Source organism: Micromys minutus (genome assembly GCF_963924665.1).
Source record: "Micromys minutus genome assembly, chromosome: 5".
Classification (NCBI taxonomy): domain Eukaryota; kingdom Metazoa; phylum Chordata; class Mammalia; order Rodentia; family Muridae; genus Micromys; species Micromys minutus.
This window is the reverse complement of record NC_137974.1, coordinates 60223654-60250970: the sequence shown is the minus strand read 5'-3', so window position 1 is coordinate 60250970 and position 27317 is coordinate 60223654. Positions and strand designations below refer to the sequence as shown.

At 43.3% G+C, this 27317-nt stretch overlaps 1 protein-coding gene across 4 annotated transcripts in view; it reads left to right on the top strand.

The window, feature by feature from the left end:
* Positions 1 to 27056, top strand: part of RCAN2 (regulator of calcineurin 2) — a 201852-nt gene extending 174796 nt beyond the window's left edge. For all 4 annotated transcript variants that reach the window (XM_080916691.1, XM_080916693.1, XM_080916692.1 and 1 more), the window contains exons 3-5: positions 7647 to 7820; positions 10736 to 10907; positions 25161 to 27056. In XM_080916691.1, the coding sequence (XP_080772817.1) occupies positions 7647 to 7820; positions 10736 to 10907; positions 25161 to 25321 (507 nt within the window). In that variant the 3' untranslated portion in view covers positions 25322 to 27056. The remainder of the gene's footprint in view (positions 1 to 7646; positions 7821 to 10735; positions 10908 to 25160) is intronic.
* Positions 27057 to 27317: the final 261 nt, after the last annotated feature.

Below are 27317 nucleotides of genomic sequence, written 5' to 3'. Positions count from 1 at the left end.
GTCTCTCTCTCAAGAAGAATCATATAGATACATATTTCAGATTTAGTGGGCCACATGTCTTCAGTCTGTATTGTTCTTCAAAGTCCCAGCATATAACAAATGAAAATAACAAATTCAGATAGGGAAAATGGGGATTAATGTCAGTGTAGATGCCTTGCATTACACATTACACATGCAAGGTCCTGGGTGCTACCTTCAGGACATAAAACAAAGCCATAGAGCCAGATTCTGCATCTTTGCAAATTTGCATACACACATTCTGGAACAAATTGGTTCTTTTAAAATTACTATTGTCTTGTGCGCATGATGTGTGTAGCAGGTATGCAAATGCCACAGCACATATGGAGATCAGAGGAAAACTCTGACTTTTTTTTTTTCTACTTTGATTTGGGTTCTGGGGTTTGAACTTAGGTTCTCATGCTTTCAGGACAAGACTGTCACCCATTAAGTCATCTCACTTGCCCCAAACTAAAGCGTTTCTTAAACCGGATCCTCTGGTCAAACTATTCTTGTGTCTTGGTGAAATAGATCAATATTTGGCAGTTCAGGGGCTCAAAATGCTTACTGCCTGTCCCCTTGGGGAGTAGATACAACTCAAACATATCTGTCTCTTGGAGACATAGCAGAAAGTATTAACCAAAGAGGAGGGGATAGAGAGATATGTGCAGCAGCAGGCTCGGTAAGTGAAGCAAGAGGATGTGTGGGACAGAGCCTCAAGAGGACGTTTGATAGAATGACTCAAATACGTTGGAACCTGGAGGGACAAGATTCTGGTGTTAATGAGATAAAACGTTGATATCTTCAACAGGAATAGCAAGGACTTTAGACATTCTGGGAATGAGACAGTTGTGAATGCTTAATGAGACAACTGTCAAGACATACCCCCATGAAGAGTACGAAATAGTGCTTTCTGAAGTAGAAAATGCAAATTCCGATGGGTGAGGATATTTAATGGGAAGACAGGATTGCTGGCCCAGCATTCCTACAGCTCTGGGGCACTAGGAACCAACACTGAGGTTCTCTGAAAGACTGCATGCTCTTGACCGTTGAGCCACCTCCCAGCTAACCCTCATGTCTCAAATGATTCTGGTCAGGATTTTTTTAACCTTAGACTTGAGGAATACTAATTCCTGTGGATCTATTGAAATGAAAGTTGTGAGGAAATTTGTAAATGCAAGAGCCTGGAACATGAAATGATACTCTTTCAACAGCATTTGAGGATACAGGAAAGATGCAGGTGCTGGTGCTGCTGGTGCTGCTGATACTGTTTGTCCTGGTCCTGGTGATGATGATGATGGTGCTGCTGGTGTTGGTCCTGGTGATGATGATGCTGGTGCTGCTGGTATAGTACTGCTGGTGCTGCTGGTGCTGCTGGTGCTGGCTCTATTGGTGCTGCTGTTTGTGATGATGATGGTGATAATGATAGTGGTGCTAATGGCAGTGGCCTTTTGTTCACAGATTAGACTATAAGGACACAAAAATCTTTTTAATTAAAACAGTGATTTTCGTAAAACTATTTGCTGCAGTATGTGCAGGTGTGCGTGTGTGTGTGTAAGTGTGTAAGTCATCAGTCACTTCCTACTTTGGTTTTGAAAGATGGTCTTTCACTGGGACCTCAGGCTCATCAATTAGGATGGTTTGGCTGGCCAACAAGCCCCAGTGGCCCTCCTGCATTCACCTGAATGGGATTTCAAGTATTACCCCACAACACCTGACATTATTTATGCAGGTTCTGGGGCTTGAACTTACAACACAAACATTGACCCCTCTCCCAGACCCAGTATGAAGCTGTTGAACAGTGTTCATCCCCAGGAAGGGCTGATAGGTGTTAGTAGTTCCTCCTATTTTCGAAAACTGAAAACAAAAATCAAATCCTCTGTGTGTACTTGGGAAGTTCCCAACAGATATGCTAAGCAGCCAGACTCTGTAGATGAAAATATGGCCAGCATTCTTTTCATTTGCCCATCCAGGAATTTCAGCCACTGTCTTATGGCTACTATTGCTGTAATGAAACGCCATGACCAAAAAGCAAGTTGGGGAGGAAAAGGTTTATTTGGTTTACACTTCCATATTGCTATTCATCATTGGAGGAAGATAGGGCTTGAACCTGGAGGCAGAAGCTGATGCAGAGGTCATGGGCAGGTGCCTCTAACTAGCTTGCACCCCATGGCTTGCTCAGCCTTATAGACTCCAGGGCCACCAGCTTGGGAATAGCACCAACCACAATGGTCTGACCCATCCCACATTATCCCTAATTGAGAACATGCCTTATATCTGGATCTCATGGAGACATTTTCTCAACTGAGGCTCCTTCTTCTCTGACGACTCTATCCTGTATCAACGTGACACAAAACCATTCAGCTCAGCCACCATTAAAACAGCCTTTGGTAGAGAGACACAGGTGTGTACTGAGATTAGCATGGAAACCCTGCACATCTGGGTGGGTTCCTTTTGTACACGGGACCACCAGGTCTTTCCAGAGATCTGAAGGACATAGTTCTGGGATCCCTGGCTGAGAAGATTAGTCATCTGAGGAACACAGAGCCACTGAGCCAAGACACTTCTGAGGTCACAGCATAATGAGTAGCAACCCCCAGTTTCAGTGTCCTAGTAAGAACAATGCATTATGTAATAATCCTAATTACAGTGCTTACTAACCATGAGTTACTGGTTTCTCCAGCTTCCTTGCCTCACTCCACACAGATTTATGCCACACAAAGAGAAATCACTCTCCTTGTAATATTTTAGTAAAAATCATCTTACTTAGAAGGCAAGGGTCTGAACCCTAAATCAAGTACATGAAAGGAACATGAAACATATATGTGCACCGCATGCATGTCTAGGAGACATACAGCTTCATCGTTCTAATACCAGGCTTAGTTCCTTCTGGTATGAACTGCCCATGGAAAACTCTCTCTTTTGTGTCATTTATATATTTCTGTACAATTTTTGAGTCCTTTGTGAGAGACCAGCAAAACTGACTGAGGACAAAAGCCATGTCCATCCTTTTGGATGAGCTGTAGGCAAAAAGATGAAAGCTGTGTCAGACCCTGTTTTCTTCTGCCATAGGTGGGCTAGCCTGGGAGTTCAATCTAGGAGGCTGGGAGCCAGAGTCTCTTTGATGAATTTCCAGTCTGTAGGTAAGGCTGGCCCCCTTAGACAAAGTATCTATTCTATTCCAACCCCCTCTGTTTCTTTAACTGTCTCAGGAGTTTACTGTAAGTAGAAATGAGCATGAATGGAAGGGGGGGGGGTTAGAGAGAACAGAGCTATTCTCAAGCCTGAGCTGCATGTATTTTCTGGCCTATATATTCCCAGCTAGAAATTCAGTCACTGTAGACAATGGTGCCCCAAAGTTATGCTCAGTGTTAGCTGTGGCCGTAGCTGGTTTTGTCAGGCTGGTTCAGCCTTCGGTGGTGAGGACTCTCCTATTTCAGTTAGAAAGGGCTTTTGTTTAGGTACCTTGTATCCTGGGAGTGGAGGTGGGGGATTGAGGCAATCTTTCTTTATTTTGAATATCAAGAAAATTGAATGAGAGAGGGTTGCATGCAGTTTTGGCATTCAAGCCCACTCTGTTTTGTGTCATGTGATCAGGAAGCATACACAGAACCTGAGTGAGGTAGAAAAGGAGAAATGAGAGGAGGGGCTGAGAAGAAGAAAAACTGCACCCTTAGGTATAAGGATTGCACCATCAAAGCTTCCCCAGCCAGCCTCTGGACAGAACACCACAGCTGCTTCGATTTCATGGCAAGAAGTAAGTAAAAGGATTCGACACTGCATTTGCAGCCTCGCTTTGATCCAATGCCAAGCAGGAAAATGAACGGATTAAACTTCAAATTGCCCATCTTCAAAAGGATGTGATAGGGAACTTATTTAGAATTTAGCCTTTTAATTTAACATAACACTTCCTAAACATGTGCTCATCAATTATTCAAAGATCAAGGAGAAAGCAGGCCTTAGCTCCACCTTGAGAATCTGGAACACCACTTTTATTGAATTCCATTTCTGCTTTTTTTAAAAAAAGTAAATGTGTGTATGGGGTGTGTGTGTGTGTGTGTGTGTGTGTGTGTGTTCATGAATATGGCTGTAGAGGGTACCAGATCCCCTAGAGCTGAAGTTACAGTTAGTTGTGAGTGGGTGCTGGGAACCCAAGCACAAGTCCTCTGCAGGAGCAACAAACTCTTTTAACCACTGAGCCATCTGTTCAGCCCCCCTTTGTCTACCTTCTAAATACATCATTGTGTGGTGCTCCTGGGAGATGTAGTTCCCAAAACGAGCCTGCAAGCAGGAAAGCATCAGCAGGTCCTTGACCTGCGGTTTAAAAAGCAAATGAATCTATTCCTAGAAGCTTCTTGCCATGAAAAGAAATGGGAGAGTCGTGCAGGTACACATTTGCTTGTAGCAAGCGCTCAGCTCCTGTTCCTGTCCATGTTCTTCACTTCTATACCTGTGATTGTCTAACAGGGAACTGGGGGTGTGAGGCATAGAACCCCTCAGAAATGAAGAGGAGGAAAAGAGCCCAGCAGAAAAGCAACGGGAAGCATAAAATCTGTGCTTTATTTTTAGGTTTAATGATTGAGCCAATTTTCAAAAATGCTCATACCTGCCTCTTCAGATAATAGAAATGCCATTTCAGTTTCATGGAAAAATCAGCTAGAAAACACCATTTTTAAGATGATGAGTGAATATTGAATATTTAAGTCTTTTGATCATGTCGCCCTCCTACTTAGAGTCACAATCTCACTTGCATGCATCAGACTAAACACATATTCTACACACCATCTCTTCTCTGCACCCTTTGACACACACCCATAATGGCACAGTCACCTGACAAGAGATTTTTGAATTTTCTGAAAGGCTCTAAGGAAGTAGAAATTAAACCTGGATAGAGGAAGGGGATGTGGTTAAGAGTGTGTCAGATTCAATCATGCCTTCCCCATAGCGTCTTTATACAGAGGATTCTAGTCCACTTGGCTAATGCACGCAGAAGATCTGACTTGATTAATGAATAGAATACTCCAAAAGGTGGCACGTGGGTCAGAAAGCTATTTTTTTTAGCATTAACTCACTCATTTCTCTACCAAGTGAGTTCTCTGTGGGGTCCAAACATCTTACACAGCGCATGCTCAATAGTCACTGAGAAATGAACAAGACATAAAAGAACAATGACGCCCTTCTTGCTCTTGAAGTCCAAGGTAATGAGAGAACCTTTACCCTCACCAACTAAGCTCCAGTGAGAACACAAAGGAAGGAAGTCCACACCTGAGTGGTGTTGGGGGAAGGCTCTCTGGCATGAAAGCTAAGCTGGGCTTAGAGAAACACTTCATAATTACCTAAAACATAATGGCATGTTCAGGAGAAGAGTGACAGAGAGCCTGGAGAGAGACCAACCTTCCTTTGGGACCTTTGAGTGAAGTTTGCCTAGAATCAAGGGAACAGAGTAAGGCAGGGGTGGGGTATAACATTAGTACGGTAAGTGACAACCATCTTCTAAATGGTCTTGAATGCTCAACTGCTTCATTTGATAACTATGGGGAGCCTAAGAGATATGTATAAAGGGAGGGCCATGCTTGAGACTTTTTTTTTTTTGAAAGTCCTTTCTCCCACTGATCTTTCCAGGTTGCTTTTCAAATGTCCCAATAGTAAGCATACCTAGAACAGTCAAAGTGTTGGCTTCAGGGAGCTCAAAAATCTGTGGCAAAGTGAAGACAGTGGGGTGGGTTGGGGGGGGGTCTGAAGACCAATGACTCCAGGGAATTCAGGGGTTGTAGAGTGTTTAATGTCAGTGAGGGAGATGAAGGGACAGGGCATTTAGCTTCTGATTTGAGCAACTAGGAAGCAGGGGATAGGTTTGTAGAGACAGATAAAGAACAATTTATAACTTGGCTTTAGGACCATTTATTTAAGGTACTTATGGGTTATCTCATAGCATCTACTCAGGACATAATGGAATATGAGGTTTCACCTTGGGTGTCATGCCTGAAGCATCATTCACCATATTGTCTGAGACAGGGTTTATGCTGGCATTGAGCTTGCCAGGTAATCCAGGCTGGCTGGCCAGCAAGGCCGAGGGATCCTCTTGTCTCTGACATCTCAACTCTGGTATAACAAAAACACATCGCTGTAATTTTTTTTTTTTTTTTTTTTTTTTTTTTTTTTTTTGTATATGGTTTGGGATCAAAGTCAGTTTTTCACTCAGAAAGCACTTTACTAACACCTCTGAAGCTTTTCAGAAAAGAAAGACACTTCCATGGTTGACTGGGTGCACTGGTTGATTTTGTATGCTGACTTGACACAAGTTAGAGTCATCAGAGAGGAAGGAACTTCAGTTGAGGAAATGCCTCCATGAGATCCAGAGCTTTGGTGTTCTGGGTTGTTAGGATAAAGTGACATATTGGCATACAAGAGAAAGAGTGGGCAGACATGGGAGTTAAGCATCAAGAGCGATGGTGGGTTCAGCCTGGGGTGTTGCTAGGTTTGGAGGTACCACAGGTGTGCACATAAAAGGCTAGGATGAAGTCTTCTGGATGCCAGATAGACAGGAAGCTCTTCGCTGACAACAGAGGTCTGTTCTAAAAGTCTGCAGGCCTCATTAGTTCCAAACCACACATCATCCTCTTTCCTGTGGTTGCAGTGTTAGCTGCAGGGTCATTTTATATCTATCCTTCCTTTACTTACACTAACAACATTTCTTCCCATCAGTCTAGCAGTCTGATTATTCACACAGTTCAAACCCGGGGCCTCAGGGACTTTGACTGGTCTTAACTCACTGAATGAGCTGGGAATATTAACTTGGAAAATGAACTTGTGAAAACCAAGGTGGATAGAGACTGAGAACAACACTGGGCAGCAGCTGCTGTCCCTGACCTGTGCACAAGACACAGGAATACTTAAAGCACGCACATACAATTCAATACATCTTGTAGAACCCATTGTTCATGCATTTCCACAAATACTGTTGACTGTTGGAATTTAAAAATCAGGGTTTTTTTTTAATTACAGATATGATCCTCCGAAGACCCATTTCACCATTAAAAATGTGCACTGTTTTCTACTTGTAAGTTAAGACTAAGAACAACTCTATAGACAGTGTTAATTACATATACACACATGTTTAGTTCTCTGAATTTCCTTTTATTACTTTTTTAATCCCTCTGGGTGTTCTCTTATTCGCATCTGTGTTGGACTCAAATGTTAAATTTTTAGACAATCTCATGTCAGAGCAACATAACACCAATCAGTGTAGCCTCCTAAAACCTAAAGAGAAACCATGCCTTGTAGTAAGTGAACACATAGTGTTTTTCAGTAGAATTAAAATTGTGTATTTAATTCAACATTTTAAATCATTGCTTTTTATCATTGATTCTTAGCTATAATGTAGGGAGGGGGAAGGAAATCTTAGTGGTTTGATGCAATAAATGTTGGTTGATTTGTTTATTTAGTTTTTTAATGCCAAAAACAAAGTTGGCTTTAGGTCATATAGAGAACCCTCCTTCTCTTCCTCATGGATACCCAGGCTTAGGAAGCTTCTGTTTCTGGGCACTGTGCCTATTGTTTTAACGTTCTGCTCCCAACAACCTACCAGGGTTACCTGCTTTGGTCACGTGACACCATGATCAATGGATCTCTTTCTCTATTTTTATCAGGAAAAATTCGAGGGGCTGTTCCGGACCTACGATGAATGTGTGACGTTCCAGCTGTTTAAGAGTTTCCGACGGGTTCGAATAAATTTCAGCCACCCCAAATCTGCAGCCCGTGCCCGGATAGAGCTTCATGAGACCCAGTTCAGAGGGAAGAAGCTAAAACTCTACTTTGCACAGGTAGCTCTTCACCCTGCTGTTTTGGCCCAACTCTTTATAGAGTACTTGTTTTTGCAGAAGAATGAAATTTAGTTCCCAGCACCCACATGGTAGCTCACAAACATCTGGTGCCCTCCTCTGACCCTTTAAGGTGCCAGAAACACACATGGTGCATGCATGAATGTGTGTGTGTGTGTGTGTGTGTGTGTGTGTGTGTGCGTGTGTGCATGCACGCACACGTGCAGACACTACATTAATGCACATGAAATTGAATGTATAAATATAAAAAGTTGTTAATTGAAAAATAAATTAATTTATAATGTATATGAAAACATGGAAACATAGTTATGTACTTAAGAAAGCTGGCTGCTCTTCTAGAGGACACGAGTTTGATTCCTAGGACTCATATGGTGTCTTATAATTATCTGTAACCCCTGGGAATCCAATGCCCTCTTCTAGCCTCCATGGATACTACACACTCACAAAGGTTTGCTGTTACAGTTAGTTAATTAAGAAACTAATTTAAAACCTGCCCAAGATAAGCCAGTCAACATTCTAGAACGGAGAGAAAAGGGGGACCACGAGCCCCCACCTCTAACTGAGGGGCTTTTGACAGTTGATGTTTGCTATGGGAGGGGGAATGTTTCCTTGGTGGAGTAGCCTCTTGTAGGTCCAGGGAATGGCCCCACACTCATGCTTTTATGGTCAGCACAATTTGGACTCAGTGGATGTCAAAACATAAAGAACATGAAGAGGGGAAAGGAATGGAAGCAAATCTAATCAAAATACATTTATGCATGGATGAAATCCTCTGAGTTAATGTTTTTAAAACCAGGGCAGAACAGACACAAACAGTAAGCCTCAGATAAGAGAGTATCTGTGTCCTAGGACAGAGGCTCTAAGAGCTTCCAAGCTTAGCTCTCACTAGGACTAGTCACAGCACCTTAATGAGACTCAGAGCCCTCTCCTATAAGATGGCAATGGTGATGTTATCAACCCATCTAGCTGCCATGATGGTGATGACGTTATCAGCCCATCCAGCTGCCATGATGTTGCCATGGAAATCTGTGTGCAGCAGTGCCAAGATTTTGATAAAAACACAATAAATCCCAGCCAGAAACTGCAATAGAACTGATCTCACCACAGCTGACTCCTAACTTTCCTCACAGGGTTGTGATTAAAATTTAAATTATAAACTTAATGACATGGTAAGCACATTCCTGGAGAAGATACAAATACGTGGAAATTAAGTTTATGTTTTTTAAAACTAAATGCTTGCTATTCTGAATATGGATGGGTAGCTTAGGTATGCTCATGAAGCCCACAGCACTAGTCAGATCTATTCTCCATCAAGGCCTTATCCATCACTAGGCAACAGTCAGTGCAGCCTTAGCTACAGACTCCTGCTAAAATCCTACATCTCTTATTAATTCATGTAGCTAAGACAATCTTAGATCATCACTTATTAATACCTGCATCAGGACCAGTTGTGATGGTGTATGCCTGCAATCCCAGCACTTTAGAGCCTAAGGCAGAAGACCTTGCATTCAAGGCCAGCCTGAGCTGACCCTGTCTCAAAAGACTCTCTCTCTCTCTCTCTCTCTCTCTCTCTCTCTCTCTCTCTCTCTCTCTTACTCTGTGTTTGTGTGTGTGTGTGTGTGTGTGTGAGAGAGAGAGAGAGAGAGAGAGAGTGTGCAATATATATATATATATATATATATATATATATATATATATATATGATATATTGCATATGGAGTTAGATGATAGAAAAGTAGGTACATAGATACATGATACATACCTATATACCTACAGGATAAATTCGTAGACACATAGGTAGATACATAGATACATAGCTATATAGATACACGATATATACATATATATATGATTGATAGATAGGTAAATGGATAGATAGATAGATAGATAGATAGATAGATAGATAGATAGATAGATAGGATTCCATTAAAAGATAACACTGAGCTACCATGTGACTCAGAAATACTCCTCAGGTACTAAAAAATAGGGTACTCAAACAAATACTTCAGCAGAAATATTCATAGTAACATTGTTCATAAAGTGAACAGTGAGAACTACCTAAAGTTCTTTAACAGATAAAAGGATAAAGAGATTATAGTATGTCCACACAAAGAAATATTATTCAGCTGTAAAAAAAGGGAGAAAAAATGTTGGTAATCCATCACTAAATAATGTGCCTTTAAAATGCAATGGGAAGCTAGACACAAAATCTCACCTGTTCTACAGTTCTGTTCTCACAAAAGAGTTAGGTAAGTTCAGAGAAGTAGACACAGCTTGACAACTGTCAGAGGGTAGTAGGAAACCACAATGGTAGTAGTCTTCATTTAAGGGTTCATAGTTATCCTTAGAGCAATGTGAAGGATTAGGGCAATTGTTAGCAACCTTCCTAATGCTGCAGTCCTTTCATACAATCCCTCATGATGTGGTGACCCTAAATTACAAAATTATTTTTGTTGCTACCTCCTAACTGTAATTTTGTTACTATTATGAATTATAATGTGATTGTGTGTGTTTTCTGATGGTCTTAGGCAATGCTCTGACTTGCTGGCCATGTTGCCTAACATTTTTGGGAGGTAAAGCAAAAACAAAACAAACAAAAAACCAAGGACACTGATATCCTACGGAAGGACATCAGAAGTTGACCACTAGTTTCCACATGTACACACTCACAAGTGCACACAGTGTAGTACAGGGCTCAGCAACTCGCTTTGGAAGCCCTCCAAGTGATCCTGGTGCTCATTAGAAGATGGAAGCCAATGTCTTAAGGATTAAGTCAAACAATGAGTGAAGTACACCATGTACTGTGAGGAGTGATGGCCACTGCAGTCTGGCCCTCAGTGAAGCCCTGCCCAGCTGTAAGTGTGGGCTATCACACATCTTGTTATCTTGTTTGAAAGGTCCAGACCCCAGAGACAGATGGAGACAAACTGCATTTGGCACCCCCACAGCCTGCCAAACAGTTCCTCATCTCACCCCCTTCATCCCCTCCTGTTGGCTGGAAGCCCATCAGTGATGCCACACCAGTCCTCAACTATGACCTCCTTTATGCCGTGGCCAAACTAGGACCAGGTAAGTGCTTGCCCCTTCTTCAAACTTACCATTTGTCAGCAACCCAGAGCTGCCAAGTAAAATGAACAAGCTTGGATGTATAGGTTTCCCATCACATTGGCATTTCAATGGATTCCTTGCTCTCTGTGGACAATGGGAGGGAGGGGTGATGGATGAGGACACAGTGCCCAGCTCTGTACCTTCTGCAAAGCAACTTGGGAGCCTCTGCTGAGAAGACTTTGTTTCTTGTTTGCAATGCAGGTTGTAAATGCAGAAACAGCTAGCCAGTGTTGATATTTCTCTGTGTATCCTGAGATATGCAGAGAAAGATGCTCTCTCAGCTAGCAAGAGGCTATGTTGCTATCTTGACAGTTTTATTACTACCACAGATATGAGTACATATGTGTGTGTGTGTGTGTGTGTGTGTGTGTGTGTGTGTGTGTGTATGTGTGTGTGTGTATGCAGCCACATTGTTCCATTGTCGATACATTGTAGTTTATTATTTCATACCAGTTATAGACATTTACTGCCATACTTTCCTGCTCTTCTGTCGATAGACATTTGGATTATTTTCAGAGTTCTGTATTATAATCAAAGTTACTATTGAATCAAAGTTACTATTAATATTCTTAATTAGAACTCTTGTATGGATCTCTGTATGTACTTCTCTTGTGTTATTACAGATTTTATACCCAGCAGTGATACCATCTCTGATTTTGGCCAATAAAGCTCATTTGTACTTCAAATTACTTTTTCTTGTCTTCTACAAGGAGAGGAAATGATTGGAATGGAAGGGGCAAAATTCAGCACTGTCAAAAGAAAGAATGAATAGTGGCCCTTAAGTCAATTCTTTTTACTAGTGGTTCTTCTAAAGTAAATAAGGACTTTAAAAGAATAACCCTAATAGCCTGACTTCATCCTAAGCTAGGTAACATTCAGATGATTATAACCTACTGATTATACTCCACTGATTATAACCTACAGGTGAGTTTAAGAGCCGCTGGTACCTAGATGCTAAATTCTACGAATGATGAATTTATAACAGTCTTCCCAGTATGTATTACACAGCCAGGGAAGACTTTGATTCAGAGTCACCCATCCTACAAACCTGATTCTCAAATGCACCATATGTTGTCAACTATGGGAATTAGAGCGAACAATGGTCCTGATCTGCCAATGATGCAAAGATTCCTGGGATGTGTAAGTTCTGTGTTAAAACCAGAAAATTCCAGAGAAGCAATGGCCACCCTACTGTGCTCAATAAAGATGGGGTCTGATTTGATTGATTATCATTCTCTCTGAAGGAATGTCTGCCTGTTCAGTGTGAAGCCTGCCTCAGAAGCAAGCTTCTCCTGGTGGACTCATGAGCCACTTGGCTTCTGGGGCCTTAGTAATGGCGATGGTCTCACCCTCAGTGAGCCACTGTGAGAAGCAGTAGGTGTGCAGAATAGGCTGGTGAGGGAGGTGATGGCATTTATGAATGCCTGGTTAACTTTCTGGAGTCCCAAACCTACAGTCTACATTCAAGGAGGGCTGTGACTATGGGGGGCAGTTGCACGGTGATGTGTACAAAATCATGTTTTCTCAAGTCAAGTCTTGGAAGGTCATTGCACATCACGGAAGCAGAAACCCTCCAAAGCCAAGAGGACCCTGCAGCTGGCCTGCTTGACTCATCTGCGAATGGGTGCACATGAATCGACATGTTGGATAATTGTTTTGAATATCAGCGCATAGAACGTTCTATAGAATCACCAAGCCCCTGGTTGGCTGAGTTACATTTTACAGGGCTGGAGACTGGGGTCCCAGGGTGAGAACATAAATTCCTGTGAACACTGCCAGGTAATTATAAAGCTTTGCCCATTGCCCTTCACTCTGTGTGTGTGTGTGTGTGTGTGTGTGTGTGTGTGTGTGTGTGTGTTCGCATGCACACATGCACATATTTGTATATATGAATGTAGTCTAGAAGTCAAACTCCAGTACCACACTTCACACATCATATACCTTTTCTGCTGTTTGTTGAGACAGAATCTCACATGGTCACATGACTTGGAAGTAAGCCATATGGCCAGAGATTCTTGCAGACCTAGCTTTCTCTACCTCCCAGGACTGGGTTTGTAAGTGTGTACCACCATACCCACCCACGTGGGCTCTGGACAGTAGGTGCTCATGTTTACACAGCAAGTTCTTTCTCAGCTGGTATCCATATTCCAGGCTGGTCTTCACTCTTCATCCAAAGTGGCTCCATGGTATAAAATGTGTTAGTTTTACAGCTCAATTGACCTATGCTTTGTCTATTGAGAGCTAGTAATCAAAAAAAAAAAAAAAAGATCTAGTCCTTTTGTTATTGTTTTGTTTTATTGAGGGTATAAACTTTCATTTGGAGTCTGTGTCAACAGACAGATGAAGGCCAGCCTCAGCCTCCCTCACTGGCTAGAAGTCACTAGCAGGGATGGGAATGACCTAAATAAGTGATAGAGGGAAGGGGTACATAGAACAGAGATAAGGCTCTGGCAGAGATACTTATTGAACGTGCCACAAAGGACACAGAGAAGAAGTGACCTCAGACAGTCAGAGAAGGAGGGCGGTTCCTGGGACTGTTGAGCACAGGTGATTGACAGTGTCCAAATGCAGGCTAACCTATGGCTTTCACCTCCCTACCTCCCATAAATGTGCCTTGTACCATTTTGCAAGTGCCCCAGCGCTATTGTCATCTACATGCTAAACTAAAGGACTGAGCTAAGGTAAGACAGATGGATTTTCTCAGGGTAGTGCAGTTGGATAGTTGTCTCTTCTGATCCCAGAAAGTGAATGAAGCTCCACTCATTGGCCAAACGCTCTTGTGTTACAAAGCATTGCCAACTTTAGGCCTGTTCTGCTTGGACACAGGCTAACTTCTGTTGTAACCCAGAGTCGATGGTGATCTTTAACACCACACCAGCCTTTCAGAAAGTCTGACCCAGTGTGTAGGGTGCACAAAGACAAACCAGTTCGCTGCTATGTACAATAGCAAACACCAAGGTCACCAACATCTAGGGTTCCCTCCTTTGCAGGAACAACTGTCCCTGTGTCCTTGGAACATGTCTCCAAATGGATTTGTTGTTGTTGGGGTTATTTTGACATTATTATCTGCATTCTTTGCCAGCAGTTTGACACTGTTTCTCTTTGCTTCCATACTCCATGTGGCTAAATGACTTGTGTCTAATAATGGGGCTGAAAATATCACAGAGCTCATATTAGGAGTTAAAATCATGACTTGTCTGGTGCTAAAAGAGAACACCCAAGACCTGACCATTTATAAAACCAAAGAGGCTTGTTTAGGCTGTTGTTCTGAAAGCTGGGAAGCCCAGGAACAAAATGTGAGTAGCTGCTCATTCACATGACATCCAGAGCACGTGAGGCAGCCAGGTGTGGGAGAATACACCTTTATTTCCAGGGTTTGGGAGGCAGAAGCAGGTGGATCTCTGTGAGTTTGAGCCAGCCTAGCATAAGTTCCTGGACTACATTTATTTAGATATATCTAGTGATAGTCTATATTTAAGACAAATAGTCCACAGAGGATGTGAATTTGGGACATGCCGTACAACAGCCACTCTTGTGGTTACTAAGCCTCATGAATACAAGATTGGCATCAATCCATTCGTTGGCGCTCAATCATCACAGCCCAAATGCTTCCCAGTGTTGCTACAGTAAGGAAGTGGGGATCTAACATATAAACTTATGGTGGGTTGTCAAACTACAGAAGATGCTATTTCAGGCACAACAAGAAGAGTTCAAGACTACCTAATCTGACTTACCCCAACACAGTGTCACATAAAAAAAAAATCACATTTACCTTCCATGTGACACTTTACACAAATACTCCCTTCTCCTGTGGGCATGTTCTGTTGTTCAACTTTGGCTCTTCCCTGTTTTTAAAAAGGAATGTGTATGCTTTATCTGTGTTAACATTCTCTGCTCCTGCTAGCGCCTGGCACATAGTAGATGCTCAGTAAGTATTGGATGGCTGAATACATAAATAATGGGTGTCTCTAGTGTTAGTCTCCTTAGAGATGGTATCTTCAGCATCAAACTGTTGCTTTCTGTGGCTTTAGCCAGACTGAGTCAGATAGCAGTTAATTAATGTTAGCAATAGCAAAAGGACTGCCAGCATTTCCATTAAAAATGATTTCATAAAATTCATATCTTTAATCCTTTGGCAGAGCTATTTCAGTGACAAAGTATAACTCATTCTGTGTTAAGGGGTAGTTACCTGAGTTCTGGTTTTTTTGTTTGTTTGTTTGTTTGTTTTTGTTTTTTAAACATAACATTTCTATGAATTGTTTGAGGATTTCATACAGAGTATTTTGATCATATTCCCTATTCCTCCCCAAAACCCTTTTTATATCTATGCCCTACCTCCCCCACCCATTTCCAATTTTGTATCCTTTTAAAAAAAATTACCCTCAGAGTTCAAATCTGCAGATTCTTACTTTCATGGTCATGACACTATCCTGTGCAGAAGCCAAGGTACCAGGGCCATGCTGTTAAAGAAGACAGACTCATGGCTTTCCCAGAAGCCACCAAATGTTCATAGCCTTACTACTGGGGCTGGGTGTCCATGATCCCCATTCCTCTGTATGCCAAAAGATTGCCTGCCTTGATCTTTGAAGGGCTTGTTCAGGCAGCTACAGCAACTGTGAGTTCCTGAGGGCAGAGGTCATACATCTATCATATCCAGAAGACACCTGCACCCTCCCCATCCTTCCCGCCCCTCACTCTTAAAATCTTTCTATCCCTTTTCCCCCACTGATTCCCAATCTTGGAAACGGTGGAATGATAGATGTCCCTGTGGCTAAACCCTTCACCGACATTTATTCTCTATACTTTAAGTAGTTGTGAGTTTCTGAAATAACCACCATAATACCCCAGGCCTTTTTGGTCGGGGGTGGGGGGAGCTACATTCCTGTTTTACTAAAATGGTTCTCTGGGGCCTGGAGCACAGAATTTTTGCTTTGTCTATGGGATGTTTACAGTCTCTAAGAAATGGATGTTTCCTATGATTTGTTTAATACTGATCCCAAGGTTTCTGGCCTGGTAATGAGCTAGAATCCTTTGTTTCTATTTGCTTTATGGTATCTACTATTCTGAATTTACAAAGCAGTATGGGGCTATATTCTTTGGGTAATATAATAGGAAAGAAGGGTAAAGAAAATGAAACCCCAGTCCAGCAAAAACCATGTATACACAGCAGTGGGCATAAACGGCAAATAGACTGCCAGCTGACTCAATGGGATGCTGATGTGAGCAGATGTGAAGTGCCAGCCTTTGTTCTGCTCTCTGGAGGGCACAGAAGGTCATGCTCACTGCCACTGAGAATGCCCACAGGGAGATATGAAAACATTGTCTATTCTTTTCTCCCCTCCTGCTATTTTTAGCTCTGCGTAGCGGGATCAATTTTAGTTACGAGCAGAGGAGAGCTGGAAATGGCGCTTCAGTTTCAAGTCGCCTGAGTCTGCTATATTTAGATACCCTCCCCCACACCCCATGATTTCTACTCTATCAAAACATGTCGTCGAAAGAAGCTTGGCTGCAGTCACTGCTCAGCACACAGTCTCCCTGCAAGTGGAAAATATCTCTCACTAATTAATGTAACTCACGAGGAAGACCTATCTATTCCAACCTCTGAGTCAGCGGTAAGGAGAATTATTTTACAAATATAAATTGGCACCCGTTCTTTGGGTGTGTGGCGTGAATGCTGCATGAAGAGTCACCTCATGTTACAAGATGGGTATGCTACGAGATCACAGACGTGAACTGTACATGCAAAAGCCAGCATCCCAAGTCAGCATGCTCTCCAAACATGGCTCCACACACACAGGGGAGCTCTGATCTTCCAACAGGCATTCATTCAACAGCTAGTTCCTCTCCAAGAGTTTTTTTCTGAAGAGGGGAGTCACACCTGTGGAAAGGTCTCCCTTCTCAACAAGGTCCCAGATGTGTTTTGATTTCACCAAGCAGCAACATAAAATGCCCACCTCTTATTTTGTCTGTTCGCCCTGTCTCTGTCTTTGTGCCATGGATTCAGGCCTTTCAGTACCTACCCATACATTCTGTGAAGTTGCCTGGCTCCTGTACGTCTAGGAGGGACGAAAGATAAATAGCCACCGTGCTGTGGTGGGAAGGGGAAACCCATGGTAGAGGGGAATTGCCCTTGTTATAAATCTGGGAATTCCTCCTCTCCTGGGTCCTCTTCTCTGTTAATCTCTTTCAACCTCTTCAGAAGCAGGACAAACAGGGAGGATGCTAGAAATCCACATGAGCGACATTTTCCTGTTACAGCTTCATATTGCATCAGTACTGCTCAGACTTCTCACCTATGTGGCAGGGGGAATATGACAGCGACTGTGGTGCCCAGCCTGCACTGGAGCACACTGCTTCTCTCCTGGGCTGACCGCCATTGACTGTAAATGTGTGCAGATACCAAGGAATCAGAGGAAAATCTTCACAGACAACAGGAATTCTTTGAAATGCTTCTCTAATTTCAGTCCTGCTTACCATTCTTAAAAGTATGTTCTGCCTCTGCTCTTAGATCATTTTGTGAATTGGGCCAATGAGAGGGTTCATCAGGTCCTTGCTGCCAAGCCAGATGGCCTGAGTTCAATTTCCCAGGCCCCACTTGGTAGAAGCAGAGAACTGACCTCTGAAAGTTGTCCTTTGATTTCCACATGCTCTGTGGTCCATGAACACACATCCACAGATAATAAATAAATAAATAAATAAATAAATAAATAAATAAATAAATAAATAAATAAATATTTTTTTTTTAATTTAAATCTAGTAAATAGGCAGCCACTAAATGGCTGTGGTTTTAATTGTTCATTACCCTCTACCCTTCATACCTAGTCTTTTCTAGCTGCAAAGAATATCTACCATGAAGTTGGGCTGTCTTCTTGCTTTGGAATAATGACTGCAACTCAAGGTGTGAGTTTGAGTCCAGGATGCATCTTCTCTGTGCTGTATGATCTGAAGCAGGTTCCTTACACTCCTGTCCCACCAGTCATGATAAAACCCACACCACAGAACTGCATAACAAGCAGTTACTTGTTATACAACATAGTCGTAGACTTAGCTGCGTGCCCGGAATTTAGTAAGTGCTCCATAACAGTTTCCAGTGAGTTTAAGGAGCATGCAAGGTTTCTAGGGCAGACAATAAGCAAAGCAGACAGCTGCTCTAAACAGTGTTCAGCTTGATTGAAAAGATAGAGCAGTGATCCAAGTGTAAAAGAACATTCATGGGAGTGTTGGTTACCGCAAACAGAGACAGTCGAAAGGGGCCCACATCACAGGTGTGGGAACCCACACAGAATTTACATGATGCTTTTGGTCACAATCTGAAGGGAGTCAGCACTGGCTGAACTGGCACCTCAGCTGCCCCCAGAATGAAAGGAGAGGCAAGATTATGATTGTCTGGTGTGGGCGAACTACATCTCCTCCTCTTTCCCCTCCATTTTCCATCTACTCCCCCTCTTCTTCCTCTGCATTCTTCTTCTCCTTCTCCTCCTCATCATCCTCATCTTTATCCCCCCCCTCTTCTTCCTCCACTACAACCACTACCACCACCACCATCCTCAGGAACTTAAGCTGTTCCAGATACTGGAAGAGTACCAGGAGAGCTAGAGAGCACACACCATTCTTCAACCAGAAGCAAGTGGGCTCAGTAGTTTCTTTGCCTTCCATCCTACTCCAGTGATTCCCAGCTGCCCCAGGTGTATATTATACTTTACACAGAGGGCTGTTAACAGCTTAGTGCCTTCTATAAGTCAACCCTGTATGTATTGAGCAATAACTAGTGTATATCCACTCATCAGTCTACAACTTGACTTCAGTGTATAAGAGCCTTGCTCTGCAAGCATAAAAAGCTGAGGTCATATCTTTTGCTCCCACATACCTGGAACTGGGTCAGTATTGGGAAGATTGAGACAGGTAGATCTTGAGAGCTTGCTGGTTGGCTATCTTAGCTGAAGCTAAGCTTATGGTTCTGTAAGAGACCCACCCTCAATACAATAACACAACAAGTGACAGCGATATATATGACACATGTACATACTCACACATACACACACACAACTCAGACATATATACACATAATCACACATCCACACTCATACACACACATATATACAAACATACATACTCATACCCACATACAAACACACTCACACATACTCAAACATACACACGCACATATATATACATGTATGTGCAAAATCACTCCAATGAGAAAATTATGAATACAAAAGATGGTACATTGACATATTAGAATTGTATGGTTCCGATGACCTCGGGGGTGGGGGGGAATCCAAGATTTCTTTAAAATAGCAACTTGCAGTTTTCTGTCTCAGACATAGAGGTGTAAGGAGAGATAGGAGAAAGGAAAGCGATTTACCAATGACAATTCAGAAACTGGTGACCCAGTGACTTGGGGCGGAAGAATGAGTCTGTCTTCAGGATCAGATTCCATGGTGCCCATGTGCGCTGTGGGACATAGTCTGTCTCTGTCTTTCAGCTCTTAGGCTTCTTCATGACCCACTGAGTCAAAGCCCTTTGCAACTGTTTCATTGCTTGGTATTTAAATACTGCATGATTTTGTCATATAGAAAACAGATTATTTGAGCAGCACTGACCACAGTGACATTCTCCCCAGTGATTAATATCACCCATCTTGGGAGAGCTTCATATAGTTGGCAGGAATTTTTCTTCACTGTATCCTAGGAACACGGGCGCTAACCTCCTTACAGTGACAAATGCTCAGTTGTACAACTGCCTCTGAGTCACGTTATTAGCAGGTGATAAGGCAGCATCTCCATCTGTTGTTTTAAGAGGCCAAGTTGTCACGGTGAGAAAAACAACAGGAAGTGCTCCGGGTGGCTGGAAGTTTCAAAGATGCTGATGGGGTCTTTGCCTATTAGAACGAACACATGTGAAAATGCTTCAGTCACACTGAGAAAAGCACTGAGGCTGATGGGAAAGGAACTGAGAGGTATCTGGTTCTAAGGATTTTTCACAGAGAAGCCTGGAAGAATGACAGAAAAACCTTTGAGGGAAAACCAGGAAGAAAGAAAACAAAGGTAGACAAGGTCATGGTACACTCCATAGTAGATATGTGAACATGAGTGGGTGAGCAATCAGTGTGAGGCCCACCTGGAAATACACTCCTCCATTAAGGGGGGTCAGTGTGAAAAAGTAAGAATTTTCCAGAACAGCAGGAGGTGCTCAGGAACAAAGCCTCCGACATTGTTAACCTATTACTGGAAAGCCCCTGAGGCAGAGATTCTGTCTGTCCCCACCAGATGTATGTTAGGGATGATAGTAGGCTTTCTTCTTCCCTTCATTAGAAAGGGTTATTAGTTTTTCTTCCTAAGTATTAGAACTATACAGTCTTGACTCTGCTTTAATGTCTGCACTATCTTGTAGCCATCAAGCCTTTCTAAGAAGCTGGTGTTTACAAACTGTAATCTCAGAAAGTCTAGAAAAAACGCAGGAGGGGCTCAGTCACTGCCTACAGCCAAGGCTGGCAATATGCCCTCCCCCTGTGTTAATTAGATTGGAAGGCACTACCACACAGGATCCTTCAGGACCCTTCTCATTACGTGTGGGAGGCATCTTGCCTGAAATACAGTCCCCCCTTCATATCACAAGAACAGGGACATAGTCACCAACCTGATCTGCCCACTCAAGAAGCTAGGGGACAGAAGTTGGGCATCTATTTCGGATAGCAGTCAAACCTCAGTCAGTGTCTGAAGCCTGAATTGAGCATTTGACTCTTGCCCACACTAGATGGTTTTTCATGTGTCTCAGCAGAGGTCAAGGGAAAACTGACTGGTGCAGTTTTGATGGCTTTTGGCCCTGGCCTCCTTTTTGCACACAGGGAACAGGACAATCTAATGCAGACAAAGGAGCAAGCAGGTGACAGATGAATGCTTTCCTTGTCCCATAAAAGAAACTGGTCTGAATGTCCTGTTCTCGCTGCACCACAGCAAAGACTGTCCCCACCCTGAGTGGGAAAGGCTTGACACAAGCTCTTTGTCCCTAACTAAGCCCAGTTGTCCCCTTTGAATAGTGGCAGCATTGACGTCAGCCCTCATGGTTGGAAGAATTAGCTGAAGCCCAAGGGGAAAGAGAAGCCAAAATAAGAAAAATCCAATCCAGTTAAGCTGAGGCCATTTCTTTTTATTTTGCAGGCACTCAGCAGATGTTAAGCTTTGCAGGATTTTGATAGTAACGAAGTTTCCCAAAATAGCACAATGAGATGTCAGCCTTAATGGGACCACAGCCAGAAAGCATCCCTTACTACTGTGCAGTCTGACTTGATTGATGTAACTGAAGATGCTTTGCACCCCCCATGCAGAGGCTGCACCATAGGAGACCAAACTGCTCCACTCTCCCATTCTGGGTTCCAGTTCCTCCATGCCAGGGGTGTGAACAAGGTACAAGGGGGAGTGTGGAAGGAGCCCCCATACCCCGGTAGCTTAACCAAGGAGAAGTAAAGACCTAACAAAGGCTGGAGTTCCTCCTATGTGTCACTGCAGTTGTGAAGGAGGAGGAAGAAGAGGAAGGAGGATGGGGAGAAGAGAGAAATAGGGGAGGGCATGAAAGGAGAGAGAAAGAAAAGCAGAAGGCAGGAGTAGGAGATGGGAGGAAAAAGAAATTAGAAGGAAAGAGAAGGAAAGAGAGGGGAGGGGGAAATGAAAGGAAAAGAAAAAGGTAAAAGAAGCCAGGAATGGTACAGTATGCTAGGAATACCACCACGTCAGAGACTGGGACAGAAGACTTACAAAATGTGATCTTGTCTCCAACAAGGAGAGCTTTCTGGCAAAAAGATGAGGAAAGGGCCGAGGTGTCACCCACACCAGCCTTTGGTTTCATGACTTTCACATTCACCTTCTGTGATGTCTCCCCCTCCCTTCTCTCTTTCTGTCTGTCTCTCTGTCTCATCTGTCTCTCTCTTTTTACACACACACACACACACACACACACACACACTCACTCACTCAGTCACTCCATCTCTGCACTTACAATAAGCAGAGCAGAACACAGGACCACAGTAGTTCTTGGTGGTTTCTCAATATGGGCTTTTCACAGTGTGACAACCTAAAAGAAATCCTTTGTGTTATAATGACTGCCATCTCATTTAAGGGATTGAGCATCACTTCCTCCTGTCTCTCTTGAAGAATACCAAAAAGCACATGGAGCTAAAGGACACACACACACAAGCACACACACACACACACACACACACAAGCACACAAGTACAAAAGTGCACCCCCCTCCACTAGATCAGAGTCAGGAAGGTTGCTGTCCCCACTGGTATCTGTTTGTTAGCAAGCAGGTATAGTAAGTTCTCCCTCCAAGAACCAGTGATCAGAGATGCCCCCCAAGCTGCCCTGAACCAGCTTCTGAACCCCTCAGATAAAACTGCTTCTAAGAGGGTTCCTCCCGACAGTAGCACCCAAACAGCCTCTTCTGCCTTAGAACTTAGACCACTCATTTGGAGAACAAGATACTGCTGGAGCTTGCTAGCCGACTAAGATAGCCTTAACACTGACCTCCGGACAGTGAGAGAGAAGAAGGGGGGGAGGGAGGGAGAGACCCCATTTCAACACAGTCACAACAAAGAAGAAACAATGTCTTAGTTAGGGTTTTACTGCTGTGAACAGACACCATGACCAAGGCAACTCTTATAAGAGCAACATTTCATTGGGGCTGGCTTACACGTCCAGAGGTTCAGTCCATTATCATCAAGGCAGGAGCATGGCAGCATCCAGGCAGGCATGGTGCTGGAAGAGCTGAAAGTTCTACATATTCATCTGAAGGCTGCTAGGAGAAGACTGGCTCTCATGTGGTTAGGAGTAGGGTCTCATCGCCAACCCCCACAATGATACACTTTCTCCAGCAAGGCCACACCTACTCTAAAAAGGCCACACCTCTTAATAGTGCCACTCCCTGGGCCAAGCATTCAAACCACCACAAACAACAACCAAAGGTGGATGTGCCTGAGGGAGAGTACCTATGAGTGTTCTCTAAGCTACACATGCTCATGTATGCATGTGCATCTGTATGTCTATATACCCCCCAAGACACACACATACACACACACTTACAGAGAGAGAGAGACTGAGACGGAGACTCCTGGAATGAAGGAAGGCCTTAAAGATCATCCCTAACCACTCACTAACCTCTGAAGATTCTAGACAAGCAGTGATACATTCCTGTTATAGCCCAGAGCTGTGGTTGGGAGAATCGTACGTCTGGAGGAGCACTTGAAGACTATCTTAGCCAAAACACATTTGACTCATGATTACTCAGCCATTAGCAGAAAGTCCTGGGATCGAGCAGTATCAGTTCTGATGAACTGGCTGTATTAGTTGGCTCCTTGTCACTGAGACAAAACACCTGGACTAATCAGTCAGTGAAGTTGATTTGGGCTTATGGCTTCAGAGGTTTCGGTCCATGCTCACTTGGCCCTGTGGAGCACAGGTCCTAAGGAGAGAACCATGTAAAAAATATATCTTTAAATCTGTTTTTTCTTTTGGTCCCTTAGTTCCCATTAATAACAACTTTAAGACATCATCATCATCATCATTGTCATCGTCATCGTCATCGTCATCATCATCATCATCATCATCATCACATAGCTAGACCATAAGCTTTGGCTCATTCCCTGACCAATTCATAACTTATTTAACCCATTGAAACTATTCTATGCATACCATGTGGTTAGTTACCTCTTCTTCAGCCCCAGCCCACTTCTTCCTTAGCTTCTCCCTGCTGGTTTACATCCATCTTCTCGGTCTTGACTCTCATCTCTTTCAGCTCTCCCCTTGTCTCTCTTTCATCTCTTACTATTTTCCTCTCTCTTCCAGCCAGGGTCTCAGCCCATTTCCTGACTCAGCTCATTAGCCACTAGCTTATTTATTGATGGGTGATGTTTCTAAGAGAGTCTCTCTACAGAACCATGCTGGAGAGGGCAGGCAGATTCACCTCATGGAGGTCGGGAAGCAAAAAAAAAAAAAGAGAAAAGAGGGCAAAGGTCCCATCACCGCCTTCAGGGGTATATCCCCAATGATCTAAATTCCTTGTGTGATACACCAGCTCTTAAATGCTGAACCTCTGGAGGGCAATGAGGAGCCAAAGCATCACAGTGCCAGATCCATCTAGTCCTCACAATCCACTGGAATGAAAGCACCATTTCGTAACTTGCGGCTGAGCTTGCTGTTCCAAGAGAGGTTAAATGGCTCACTTTGGGTTGGATAGTTCATGGTGGACAGATGGAAGTTGGATAACTGATAGATCGTAGCCAGGACACAATGACAGACCAGCCTTATTCCATCCCACGTCAAATCACAGGCTTCCCGACACAAATAAAACTTGTTTGACCTACTTCCCTCGAAAACCTTACTAAAGCAGCTTCTTTGCCCAAGAGTCCTTCCTTAGGGAGAGGAAGGACGATGGGAACCAGAGAGGTCAAGGACACCCCAAGAAAACCCAAAGCATTTATTTTGATGATTTGAGGGTATGCCCCAACTTGTGGTATCCCTGCCCTGTCCCGGATAGGCAAGGGGTGTCCACAGCAGCATTAGACTCAATAAGTCTGGAAATCATGATTAGTTGGCGTCAGCTAACTTAGACTCATAGGAGTTCAGAGAAACAGAATGAAGAGCTAGGGAGACCGCATGGGTCGAACCTTGACCCTCAGCCTATGTTATAACTGTGTAGTTTGGTCTTCTTGTGGGACTCCTAACAGTGGGAGCAAGAGCTGCCTCTGACTCTTCTGACATTTTTCCTACTACTGAATTGCCTTGTCCAGCCTGAATTTGAGGGAGGTCCCTAGTCTTACTGCAACTTAATATACTGCTTGGTTGGTATGCATGGGAGGCCTGCACTTTTCTGAAAAGAAATGGAGGGGTGAATGGGGGGATGTGAGGAGGGGAGGAAGGAGGGAAAACTGTGGTCAGGTTGTAATAGATGAGAAAAACAAATCTTCACCCAGGTACAATGACTCATGCCTTTGATCCCAGCATGTAAAAAGCAAAGGCAGGTTATTCTTTGTGATTGTGGCCAGCCCGGACTACACAGTGAGTTAAAGCACAGCTGGAGCTACACGGAGAGACCCCGTCTCAAAAAGAATCATACCAAAAACAACAACAAAACCCAAACCAACTACAACAAAACTAACTAAAAAAACAAGTGGAAATCCTTCTTCCCTTTCCTCACCTGATGTCTCTTGCTTTTCAGGGGAGAAATATGAGCTGCACGCGGGGACCGAGTCTACACCGAGCGTCGTGGTGCATGTGTGCGACAGCGACATGGGAGAGGAGGAGGATCCAAAGACGTCCCCAAAGCCAAAAATCATCCAGACCCGGCGTCCTGGCCTGCCACCCTCGGTGTCCAACTGAGCATGTTCATGACAACATGTATCGCCTCTTACCACGCTTCTCTCCCTTGTTTGTCCAGAAAAAAATGAATTGCCTTTAAGTCCCTGGGTGTTTGGTTGTTCGAGAATTCTTCCTTGTAATTAAGCCTCTCGGACAAAAGGGCTAGGAAAAGGTGACATGTCTCCCAGTCGACTCGGACCCATTAACTGCAATCCATCACTTAGGAAGTTCTAGACAAAGGGTAGTATTTTCTTATTAAACAATCAGTAGAGCCAGTATCTCTGTTTTCTCATGTTGAACCAAGCCAGAGACATCAGTAATGAATAGCCTTTATGTTGTTTGTGAGCTGTTCCAGTTCAGTCCTCTGCTCGTGCGTGTGTGTGTGTGTGTGTGTGTGTGTGTGTGTGTGTGTATGGTGTATTTCCCTGGCTACTTATATAGGACCATAAATAAACTTGGCTTTGACTGCATGAGATCCCCCTATCTGGTCTCACCCAGTCCTCTGCATCCCCACATTCCCAGGACATGCACGATCACCAGCATTTATTTTGATGATTTGAGGGTATGCCCCAACTTGTGGTATCCCAGCCCTGTCCCGGATAGGCAAGGGGTGTCCGCAGCACCATTCAGCTCAATAAGTCTGAGAATCATGATTAGTTTGAATCAATACATCATATAGCTCTATCCAAATTCCTGGAGGTAGAATTGAGCGTGGCCCCAAAGATATTCCTCAGTAGATCCTGAACATCAGTACCACATAGGACTACCCAGTGTTACTGGGGAGGCTTGTCCAAGTGACAGAGACCGATTTCAGATGAACCTATTTATCATAAAAGTCTCATAGTGTCTGAAAGATTGTCCCCCACCCCTTTGTATATTTGTACAGATGTTTGAGCTGTGCTTTTAAAACCTGAATGTTTTTTATTTAGTAATTGTTCAACCATTAGCTGCTTAATGACATCATACCTGTGTTGCTTCTGAATGCATTCTGATGCTAATGTAGATAATCTGATACTATTATATGCTATTACGGTTCATGCTAAGTTGTAAAAAGGGTACGGCAATGTCTCACGCCAATAGATAAATGACTAGCCAACTTCTCTGCTGCCAAGATCACCTGTTTTCAAACAAAGATTCAATTATCAGTTATAAGCAACTTGGGTGACACTAAATCCAAGAACGTATATAGCTGAGCATTTCAAAGCACAAAGGATGATGGGTAAACAGATGGCCCCTCCCATTCATCCAGTGCTCATGTGCTCAAAAGTTCCTTGTTTTTGTTACATGTGACTTTTGTATTTCTCTAGCCCAAAGTGCATTACCGAAGATACACCTGCAGAACCGTACTTTCTGCTTCTTGTGTCAAGCCTCATCTGTTCCCGTTCATTAACTAGTAACTTTGGATGCAAATACCATTTACCACACAACGGGCAAGGACTTCATGACCTAAGCCTCAGACTAATACGCCAGAACACAGACACAGCCACCTGATGGGGGGATTATTGTGGTTTTCTTTTTGACTAAGGTGTATGTTAGTTTCAGCAGAAACTTCAAGCCTTGACTGATCACTCAGAAAATTAAAGTCCGTTCTACTGTGAAATACAGCAATATAGTGCCGGACACGGTACAGTCCGGTTGAGACCGAGGACAGCATTATTTGTGGAATCTTGAGTTTCCATGGGGACAACAAGTCTCCTTTTCAAATCAGATCTGTGAAGTGTACAATAAGCAAAGGCTTTGACTTTCCTTTGTTGCGGAGGATTTTGGTTTTTCTTTCATTGGCCATGGAAAGACTACAATAGCAGCAAGATGGTGCCCTCTGGTGGCAGAAACGTTGAACTCGGTTGTAGAGATGGATTCATTACAACAGTCAATTTCTAAGGGTGTGACTTTCTAATCCACATTAGCTTTCAGGATGCAGGCTGAGAGAGTGAGAGAGAGAAAAGAATAATCTAAATAAGAGAAAGCCTTGGAACTAATTTGTACTTCTAAACAACGATAGCAGGAATTTCCAATG